This window comes from Carassius gibelio, chromosome B5 (genome assembly GCF_023724105.1).
Source record: "Carassius gibelio isolate Cgi1373 ecotype wild population from Czech Republic chromosome B5, carGib1.2-hapl.c, whole genome shotgun sequence".
NCBI lineage: Eukaryota > Metazoa > Chordata > Actinopteri > Cypriniformes > Cyprinidae > Carassius > Carassius gibelio.
Genome location: NC_068400.1, coordinates 38601676 through 38613621, shown reverse-complemented (window position 1 = coordinate 38613621; position 11946 = coordinate 38601676). Strand labels below are relative to the sequence as shown.

The following is an 11946-nucleotide window of genomic DNA, read 5'->3' as shown; positions in this document are numbered from 1 at the left end:
GGTTGTATATTGAATTGAAAATACATTAGTTCTAAATCACAATTTATTTACAAACAAATAAAAGAGAAGGATGAATTCATATCAGCCAGATTTGAGTACATAAAGATTTATTTATTTTGCCATTTCAAATTAAATGGAAGAGTTAGAAGAATAGATCAAACTTTGACAAATGAACACAGCTCTGACAGAAAAGGGTTAAACGTCCAGGTCTCCTTATTACACTTTGATTCACATGGTGAGATTGAAGAATTCAGCAATAACAAAGTTCAGAAAACGAGGTTTGACAGATAAATAAGGAACAGAATAGCTGAAAAATAGTACCTAATTTGGAAAGTTTTTTTCCTTTTCTTTTAATGAGAGTGATTAATAATTAGTGTCCGTGGACGTTTTGTTTTAATACACCTGAAATGTGCAGACAAGCAAGAGAATGCAAGAAGTGTCAAAACTCTGAAATGATGGTGGACGGAGAAGGATTTGTGTTTATATAGAAAAGGAGTGATATCAGAATAAAGCTGTCACAAAAAATAAAAAAAATAAACAATAATAAAATTTATGTATACAGGTATAGAGCTTAAATGTGAGTAAAAAAAACTTAAAAAACATTTGAAATGTCTCAAACTAAATCAAATCACAGACATAAAAAACAAAAACAAAAACAGGATGTTTGGTTTGTTTAAGCAAATAATAAATGTATGTTAAAACATATGATGAAAACTGTTTATGCTGTTTTGGATATGTTGATATGGTTTTATATATATACACACACACACACATAAATCTGTCTATGTGCACCTGAGCAACCACAGATAGAAATGAACAGAAATAATAAAATTCTTCCCTTTCATGTCAATGGTATACATAAGAATAGTTTCCCGTACATATGTAAACAAAGTCATCCCACATCATATTCTGTAGTTTACACAGTTCCCAGCTTTTTTTCTGCTGATCATAAGTGACCTTTACCACTCTTGCCTTCAGAAATCAGCTGGGTGACTCACACTAAACAACACTGCATCAGCTTTTGTTTAATGGACTCTAACAAACAATAAAGCAAACAAACAAAAACACCATGCAACTAAAAATGTAACATTTAATAACTGCATCCCAAAAACGCTTTCAAGTAAAGGTGGCAATTAAAAAAAAATATTTGACATAGATATGCTTCAATGCACCTTTATAAGTAAAAATAAAAATATTATATATATAATTTTTATTTTATTAACAGAAATGCAAACATATTTTACTTGCCATAAAAAAAAATCTATTCCTCACAGTACTTACTCACAGAGAAAGTAATGACCATTTACATCCAGCAGGGGGAAGAATGGTGTTTCTACTGCTAACAGCAGGATTTGCAGTGACGGATGAATCCCAATTAGCAGACTTTTAATCATGTCTAGTGTATGGAATGAGACAGGATCAGAGTAAAACTGCATTTTGATGCAATACTATGATTAGGGGGATAGTAATCTACAAAGCATAGTAGTACACCAGTTTGGAATCAGCTTAGATGAGTGTTGCATGTCCATCATTTAGCCCCATATAACCTCTCAATGTCCTTTATATAATGATTTTTCAGCTCTTTTCTCTTTAGTTTGAAGGCATCCGTCACCAGCCCTGTTTCTGGAGTCCAAGCCTCAGAACTTAAACAGATCTTCTCTGGAACCTCAAACCTTTCCAGTTTACCTACAGTACCACAAACACACACACAATTAATTTATATACATTTTATACACATAAACACACAAACAAAAAATAAATGCCTTTGCTATTTTCTCACAGTATCAAATACATAAATCTCTGTAGTGACAAAAGACACTGTTTAAAGGTAAACTCCATCACCAAACAGACAGTTTGGAAAAAGCTCCATTGAAAGCATTACACAATTCCACATTCTGCAGCATATACTTAATTAACCAAACATTATTGAGAAGTTAGTACAACATAAAAAAAATGCTTACTTGTTACTGCAATCTCTTTGATGACTTTTAGTATTTCCTCCTCCATCTTGGTGTGTTTACAAAGCTCCTCCCACTCGCCCTCTATCCCATTCTTTTTTGCCAGCTCAGTCATTTGCTTCTGATTGGGCACCACAAAGCTGATCAAGTAGTTCTTTTCACTGATTGGAAATAGTACAAGGACATATTAGTATTGAAATGATGGCATGTGTTTATTCTGCAAAGGAGTGTCTTGGAGCCTGCATGACAGGTTTAGCTTGTATCAATACACACATTATTGTAACTGTGGTTTGCTAAAAACAAAAGATTAAGGACGAGTTTTGTGGCTCTATCTGTTTGCTTTAAAGCCATGGAGAAGTCCAGTAATATAAGCAATTGTATAATTTTATATCAATACAGATTTGTTAAAAAAAAAATCAGGAAGTTACAGTTCTATCTTAGTTCCATCTTAGTTCTAGCACTTTTTTTCAGTTACATTTTATTGTATCATACTGAATGTGCATTTTCATTGTTTTGCTAACACGCAATTTCTATATTTGATTGATTGTATTAATTTGATCTTGTCTTCTGTTCTGTTTTGTTTTTGTAATATTGTCCTAAAACTCAAATAAAGTTTAAAACAAAAAAGATAATGTAGGTAAGATTTTTAAAGGTTTTGAAAAAAGTGTCTTAAGTTCACTAAGGTTGCATTTATATGATCAAAAACACAACAGTAATATTGTAAAATTACAACTTAAACTAATTGTTTTCTATTTTAATATGTTTTATTTTATAATTAATTCCAGCCATTACTCGCATCTACAGTGTCACACGATCCTTCGGAAATCATTCTAATATAATGATTTGGTATAACGATTCCTATTATTTTTGTGGCAACTGTAATCAATTATTCATGGTTCTTTGATGAACAGAAAGTTAAACAGTTATATTCTTTTGTAACGTTACAAAAATCTTTACTTGCATATGTGACCTTGAACCACAAAACAATAAGGGTCATGAGGGTCCATTTATCTAATAATAATAATAAAAAAAACTGATTAAATAAGATTTCCATTGTTGTATGGTTTGGTAGAATATGACAATATTTGGCTGAGGTACAACTATACTGACTTAAAATCTGAGGGTGCAAAAAATAAAGATATTGAGAAAATCGCCTTTAAATTTGTCCAAATGAAGTTCTTAGCTAGGAATATTACTTATCAAAAATGTAGTTTAGATATATTTACGGTGGGAAATTTACAAAATATCTTCATAGAACATGATCTTTTACATTATACTAACGATTTTTGGCATAAAAGAAAAATTGATCATTTTTAACCATACAATGCATTGTTTGCTATTGCTACAAATATACCCGTGATACTTATGACTGCTTTTGTGCTCCAGGGTCACATATTTGATCCATTTAATTAATCTTTAAATGAAAGTAAAAAAAAAAAAAAAAAAACCATTTTAATAGCATCACACATGCCAATTGTTATCAGATGAATAGCTGTGTATATGGACAGCTGTGCAGCACACACATAATGTTATAAAATCAATCAGTATAAACACCTATGACCAACAAAACTGTGACATGGCGATTTTCAGTGCTAAAATTTATCCAGGTTAGTCTCTAGATACAGAATATTGTGGGATATAAAGTTGTGGTGTACCTGCTGGCATAGACACAGATGTTATCAATGAGGGGGCTGTCTTTCAGGGCAGATTCTACCTTCCCCAAAGACACATATTCACCTGCCTGCAGCTTCACCAGGTCCTTCTTACGATCTGAGAACAGGAAGTGGAGGATTGGCATGTCATGTTTGACAGAAAAGCAGACGTCTCTCTGACGTAACTCTCCTCTGTTAGATGATTCAGAACTTACTCACCCACAATCTGCAAACAACCATCTGGATGAACTTCCCCAACATCTCCAGTACAAAACCAGCGCTGCCCTGCGTCATCCACCCAGAAGTTGACATTTTCTCCCTCCCCCTCACTCCCAAAGTATCCCATGGCAACATTCGGTCCACCAATCAGAATCTCTCCTCGTGGGTGTGGCTTGTCCTGACTGGTGTATCCACCTGATGATGAAAGAGAGAGATCGGTGGAAGGTCAGGAATGTAAAGTGAACCTGAGAACCCTCAATTTCTGTTGTTGTTTGAAAATGGGTGTGTGTGTGTGTGTGTGTGTGTGTCTTACCCTCAGGCCAGTCTCGCAGTTTTATTTCAGAGCAAATGAGAGGAGCTCCAACTCGTCCTGTACTGTAATCAGAAACTGCAAACACAAGTTTGAACATGTCAGCACAGGAATGCAGTTATTTTAACATGCAGGGGAAAAAAAAGTGTGTGCACTAACATTCTGAGATAGTTCCTGCTCCACACGTCTCTGTAAGTCCGTAACCCACAGCGACAGGGCAGAAACACACGTTCATAAATCTCTGTGTGGAAGCAGAGAGTGGAGCCCCTCCGCTCAACATCAGACGTACACACCCTCCCAGCAGCAAATTCACACGCTTGAAAAACAGCCTGAAACACACAATCATATCATCTCAAACAAGTTCTTAAAGACAGAGACCATTTTGTATTGGCAAAATCTGCCAAGGCAGCACTGCATATAGGCAAGATTTTATCACTCTTACCCTGAGTACACATTTTGAAATTCACAACACAATTTACCACACAAATGTGTTTGTAAAATAAGCTAAAGTTTAGAATTGTAACAATTTAACCTTTTAAAATACATATTTGTATCAAAGTATATTTTAAATAAAATAATAGAACAATTTATATACCTATTCCAAAAAAGTCCTAATTTGGATTCAAATAAGCAAATAATAATGAGTCTAGACTTGGATCAGTATTGTAGTAATTAAAATGTTTCTGGTATATGTTTTGCAAAAATTATTTTAACCCTAACTGATGCAGCCTTTTATTTCTTTAACAACTGTACTGTAAGATGTGCCCACGTACATATTCCATGATGAAAAGGGCAAGATTCACTGGACCCAGATTGTGAAATACTGGTTTAGAGAGTATGAGGAATCATTTTCATGTATGAATCAGTCACCTCAGAGTCTCAAACATAACCACTTAGTTGATTTTACAGAGTGTCTCATCGACTCCCATTTCCTTTTCTATACAAGATCTTGGCCAAAAATGAATGTGTAACTCTTTGATCACATTAATAAATCTTGTGGTGTTGCATAATGTTGTCAAATCAATGCAACGATAAAAGCACAATTTTATCAGAGAAAAAGTGGTCTTATTAAATATTAAATTGTGCAACCTATTTTTCTTTCACAATTTGAATCTGATGAACCTTGTCATTGTCACCCTGGGTAGGTTTTCCGACATGGTTACACACTGCTTCAGTTAAATGCTTGAGCTAAATGAATTGTTGCCAAACATACAACTTTACATATACAGTAAATGCAATAATGATCAAATCCTAAAATCTTAAGTAATTGCTTATTTAAATCCAGATGGATATATATAGAAATAAAAAATATTTATGAGTCAAATACTTTTGCTTCAAAAGCATAAGAATTGTTTCAGCTGGCTGGCACCACTCTGTGTGACTTTAACCAGCTGTGGCAGTTTATATGCAAAGCATCCCTTTTGGCTATATAATTTTACAGCTATTTGTCAATAATGCAAATAGACAGACAGAGAGACAAGCAGATAGATAGATGGATAGATGGATAGATGGATAGATAGATAGATAGATAGATAGATAGATAGATAGATAGATAGATAGATAGATAGATAGATAGATAGATAGATAGACAGACAGACGGACAGATGGACAGATGGATGGACAGATGGATGGGTAGATACCCATGTTTAACTGACTCACATGTTACACACCGGAGAATCGGCTCCTTGTGACACCTTCTGTAGCTTATAGTTGTATCCCACTTTAAACAGAGTCCTCTGAACCACTGACATCTCTCTTAACTTCCCATTAACATTCTTGCAGATACGGTCCATGATCTCCTACAAACACCAACCGAACCATACACACAAATATTGAGTAAAAAGAGGAGAACAAAAATAAAACTAAGTTTTTCATGTTTAAAACTCACCGGTACTGCCGCTATCAGTGTGGGTTTAAGCACAGAGCAATCTCCCTTGCCACCGATCTTTATTTTACTGGACTGCATAGACAAGTGCACATGTCAAGTACAAAGAAGATGATATAGTAGAGGAACAGAGTATGTGTGTATGTATGTTTGTATGTGTTACCTGGTCCGTGAGTGTGTGTGGGGAGGAGTATCCGAGCCTGCAGCCATATGATACACAGGATATTTCTGCCGTCAGCTCCAGCACATGAGCCAGTGGGAGATAAGCTACATAAGTGTCCTGGGACCTGTACATACACAGCAACGTTGTTATTGTTAACTAAAAATAAAATTACTAAAACTTATTTTTGTTAACTGAAATTAAATATAAATATAAATATTAGTTGATAAAATGAAAAAGAAATAAACATTAAACAATACATTTAGAAATGTAGATTTTTTTTTTAGTTATTTTTTATTTTTTTGAGTTGATGCCTTGGAAACAGCTGAAATAATTAAGTTGAAGTATTAAAACTGCTTTAAAAAAATAAAGCTAAATAGTAATGTAAAAATGATTAAAACTAATTAAAACTGAAAATATTAAAAATTAAAGCTAATTCAAAAAATGAATGAATACCAAAATAGTAAATAAATAACCCTCACACAAAAATAAAGATTTAAGATTAGTTTGAACGATTAGACACTAACACGTATTCATTTGTACATGCACTTATTCATCAGTTGCTAGTTTTCCATAATTTGTGTAATTTTGCACCCGCATGTCTCCGTTGTTCCCTGTATTTGCTTCACCACACACTCCTACTACAGTTTTATCCTACTGATGTATTATGTCCCAACCAGACATTACATGATTTAAGCTGGAAGTCATTTGTTTGTCCGTAGTGTATGGAAAAACATGCAAATTATTTAACTGGTATTAGTGTTACAGTTACAGTTGCTCACCCCAGGCCTGGGATCCGCTGGCACTGCCCAGCCATTCCTGCAATCAGATTACTGTGTTGCATCTTCACTCCTTTAGGCCTTCCTGTAGACCCGCTGGTGTACATCACCACTGCGAGATCAGACGCAGTCGGCTTCTCATACTCTTTGCTTACTGAAAGAGAGAGACACAAAGAGAGAGTACGTGTATTAGCTCATAAATCAATACTGTTTGGTTGTATAAATAATTGTTTTGCATGTTACTCACAGTTCTCTGGCTTTGCCCCGAGCTCCGTTACTTCCTGCATGCTGTGCATGGCGAGAGACTGTGGGTAATCAGCATGACATACTTCACCACTGCCTGCATAGATAACATGCTGCAACCCTGAAACTGCACTCAAAATGTTCTGAGAAAAAGAGAAAGAGTAATATTTTTAGCCAGACCACACCGATAAGCACAGTGCCACTTGCATGTCTGTGGCCTTATACCTTCAGTTTGGTCCGCAGCAGTTCTGTGCTGGTAATGAGATGAGTGGCTCCACACTGATTCAGCCCATAAGCTACAGCATCTTCACCCAGAGTTGCATACAGCGTTACCACTGTGCACGCAGACACACACACACACACACACACACACACACACAGAGAGACACATGTACAATTGTGCTCATAAGTTCAGATAATCTTTACAGGATCTGCGAGGTTTGCATACATAGTTTAAATATAAACATTACTAAATTAAATCTTCAGTATGTAATATTGACAAAATATTTTACATAAAGGTACAAACATTTGGGGTTGGCCTGGCATGGATATTACTTTAGGATACAAGTTTAGTTATACAAGTTATTACTATGTAACATTTATTTTAGGCAAAATCTTGCCAATGGCTTTGCCTGTTTTTGTACCGGTAACCAAAATTGTTCCTAACAAAGCCAAAGCGGAATTAATAGTTGGCAAGCAGTAAAATACAGCCATTCCAGAAAAATGTATATGATTTTTTTTCTGAAGCACATTTTATTCATCTGGAACCTGATTCTTGTGTAGCATACAACTCAATCTTTTAGGAACTGAGGATATCAAACACAGGCCATCTTGTTCTGTATGGTTCTTGCAAAAAGTCTAGTTTAGATACAGAAGTTGGACTCTGAGATGTGGGCTAAATATGCTGTATTTAGGAGAACTAGGATTTATATTTTAAAGGATAAATGATCTATTTTATTAAGATCTGGAAACAAATAAGGTTACATCTATGAGAAGACAGATGTTCAGAGGACATTATGGACATAGGCTTCAGGGCACATGTCTGATATAATTACAGTGTTTGTAAAAGTCTTTATTTTATTTGAATGAAAAGTGACTACAGTATGTATGACTATGTGATGTGTTACTTCCAGAGTGAATTAGTGTTTTTGAATGAATCGTTTCGTTAGTGACTGAAGATCTCTCTCATAAATTAATCTCCACCAGCTACTACGTTTAGTGACTTTACATTTATAGTGATGTTACCCATCTCTAGTATCCACCTTATTTTCCAATGCAGAAGTAAGATATTTCCGATGAATGTACAAGAGTTCTGATTCCAGTTAACCTCTAAAGGTGAATAACTAATAACAAAACTCTTTATGTACAGCTAAATTTCCTGGGAATAGGCTATGTAAACCAAAGGTTACATAAACTCAGCTGTGAAATGACTTCCGAGCAGAACAAAAAACACACCTGACTGTATGATAAAGATCTTTTAGATATGATTTTGATATATTTTAACGTGTTTAGAGTTCAAGTAAAGTGTAATTGTTATTGTAAGTGTAATTACATGGGAAGTTGCGTCTGAAGCAGGCCTGTGCTGTGATCATCCATTCTACCCGTGTCTCACAAAAGATGGCAATGGTATTACGTGGCTGCAGGCCCAAAGCTGCCAGACCACTGCCAAAAGATTCCACTGCTTGACTGGCCTCTTCATAGGTAATCCAGCTGTAGTCCCCCAAGACCAACTACAAACAAAAACACATACCTTTCTATATCAACTGTCATTCATATTTCTCACTGTTTTCAACGGATTGAACAAAAACTGCATCAAATCAGTGAATGAATTTACCTTCTTAAAGATCTTCCCATTGGGTTGTTTTTCTTCTTCTTCACTAAGGACCTCTCTGGTGCCCAGACAGGGTGCCTTACTAAATCTCTTCACAGCATGTATAAAAAGTTTGTCCAGCGTGTCCACGCCTTCAAAGTCCTGTGTAATGAGAGCATCTGCACATTCTACCGCCCGATACGGTCCTTCTGGACGTCCACTTATACTCCTTGCTCTCTCACACTGCGGCAACATGACCTGCACACAGAACAACATATTTCCATATGAATCAACTTAAAAGAGTGCTGAAATAGTCACACATGGGCAAACTTTGACACGTGGTTGGACTCTTAGACACTCAGAACAAGACACAGAAAAACAGGCATCCGATACACATGACTGATGATATGTGGTTATTAAATGTGGATGGAGAAACAGGAAGAGTAAGATTTAGACGTGCGTGTGATTGAATGGCTTATTTAGGAAATAACGTTACTTGACCACAAACCTAACACTAACATTCAAGAAACCCTGAAGATACATCAAGGAACACCCGTGTTTTGGTCAACTAAAGGCAGGGAACCAACGAAATAAATATTTATTCTGTGTAACACACACACACCCACATGCAAAGACATAAGTGGATGTGTATGCAGGCCCATAGCCAACTATGAGGTAAATTTTTCATGTTCAAAAATACAATTTGTTCTCTGAATTACTAATTTGCTGTTAAACTCTAATGCATGTCTGTATATCATACACAATTCAGTTTGCGTCCGTGGTACGAAAAAAAGGATATCCCTGCGAGACACTGGCGATGTGAAAAAGGGATGACTGATAGAAACTGTCGTAGTTCGAGTGATGGCGCCCTGGGGCAGCCTACGTTTTGCCAGATCCAGTAATTATACGCGTTTTGCGATTTGTCTATTCTACTCAATTCAAAACTTTTGAAAGGTAATAAAGTAGAAAGTTGTAGTATATGATCAGCCATATGTTTATTTAACCTAATTTGCAAAATATTTTAAATAATGTCGATTTATTGTTAGTTTTGTATTTGTTTTAAATATATAGATCTGGCAACACTGCATCGCCGGCACTTGAACTGACAGTAACGTTACTCAAAAGAGCCCATGGTTATTGCAGACAGGATACTACATCCGATAAGGGAAACGCAAAAAATTACCATGATATTATCTGTCAGAAACGTTATCAATGCTATCAAAAACAGTAGCATTTAACACTAGTACACAGATCTGTAAAACAAGTAGGCCACAGAATGAAACCAAAAAACACCAGTTTCAGAAGCATCAGTTGCACGATCTGCTGGCTGCAAAAAAACAGATCATATCAACATACACAGACACACATGCTGCTCCAGCTTAAGTTACAGCAGCACTATCCAGGAAGGCTGCTGTTTCCAAACTGATGACATCACCATTTGGAGGGATTTGAACAGTGTGTTCAGGAAGTCAGATGACCCACTTAAACATTTGGAAAAACTGTTCCATCTGTCAAACAAACACACATTCTGTGATATTACTTTTATCTGGCATTATATGTAGCCCTCATACATATCATACAATAAATGAAATGAAAGGGGAAGTAAAGACTTGTAACTGTTACAAATGCATATTTCAAATAAATGTGGTTCTTTTCAACTTTATATTACTCTTGAAAACAAACAAAAAAGAATTTCCACAAATAAATATTGAGCAGCACAAATAATTTGAATATATACAATAAGATCTTTCTTGATATATATATATATATATATATATATATATATATATATATATATATATATATATATATATATATATAATTCATTACATTTATATAGCGCTTTTCTAGGCACTCAAAGCGCTTACATAGTCAGGGGGTATCTCCTCATCCAATATATATATATATATACACACACACACACACACACTACTTTTTTATTAGTTCATGCGGATACTATATTTATGAAGGAAACTATTCATTTTTAAAATAGAAGTTATTATTGAACATAATACCTTATTACTTTTTAACTGATTAAAAGGGGTTAAAGTTTTTTTAAAGTATAATGTATTTTAATATTTTTTGACCATTTAGACCAATCCGAATAGAAAAAACTTCCATCAAACCCTTAAAAAGAACTATAATCACACTGATCCACATATTCAGATATATTCTCACACACTGAAAATCTTTATCTAAACTACTTTCTATAATTGTTTGCATTAGTGTAAACACGTCTCTCAGCACTCCACTTCAAAAACATTTTCTGCAGACTAAAAGTATAACATTACTGTAAACAACCAAAAAAGAAAACCATCATCATTCAAACAAACCTGTAACCCAAGGGAAAAGAATTTTAAAGTGCACGGGAAGCTGAAATATTACCTTCAAATAAACACAGAACACAGCAGTTCTTCTTTTCCTTTCTCAGACAGACGGCAGACTGCAACAGGAGGTTTGGGCTTCCCTTTTCTCACTCTCTCTCTCTCAGTCTCTCTTAGCTGATTGGATGTCTTTTGTGTAGTCATTCTTCTAGTAAACCTCATTTAGAGCCCACCCGCTAAGATCAGCCAATCAGAAGACAGTTGGAGGAGGAAGTTCTGAGGTTACTTCAGAGTTTTTTTGAGGGAATATTAGGAGGTGTTTCCTTTATTCTTTTAGTCTTGACTAACAGTTGTTCCTTTAACTTACTTACACAACCAGACACGTCAGAGCTGAGCGCTGTCTCAGACTTTAAAGAACACATAGTTCTATTAGTCAAACACCCACTCGTCTGATGCACATTTACTGTTGAGGGAAAGAAATTCCAAGAACATATGAGAAATCACTTAAGACTTGCTGTGGGTCATTGGTCATGAATCACACAGTTGCCAAACTCAAACAGGTCTGACAGGGAAATGTGCCTTTGGTGTAGTGGTTCATTCACTTTG

General features: G+C 35.3%; 1 protein-coding gene across 1 annotated transcript; it reads right to left on the bottom strand.

Annotated features, from left to right (window-relative positions):
• Positions 1-90: 90 nt before the first annotated feature.
• acsl4b (acyl-CoA synthetase long chain family member 4b) lies at positions 91-11558 on the bottom strand. The gene is made up of 15 exons (XM_052556099.1): positions 11402-11558; positions 9041-9274; positions 8759-8936; positions 7432-7541; positions 7211-7349; positions 6967-7117; positions 6188-6311; positions 6028-6099; positions 5799-5938; positions 4299-4468; positions 4143-4217; positions 3830-4024; positions 3614-3728; positions 1962-2119; positions 91-1686 (listed from the first exon to the last, which is right to left on the bottom strand). The coding sequence occupies exons 2-15, from the start codon at positions 9269-9271 to the stop codon at positions 1529-1531; spliced, it is 2016 nt and encodes a 671-aa protein (XP_052412059.1). The 5' UTR covers positions 9272-9274; positions 11402-11558; the 3' UTR covers positions 91-1528.
• Between the last annotated feature and the right edge of the window lie 388 nt (positions 11559-11946).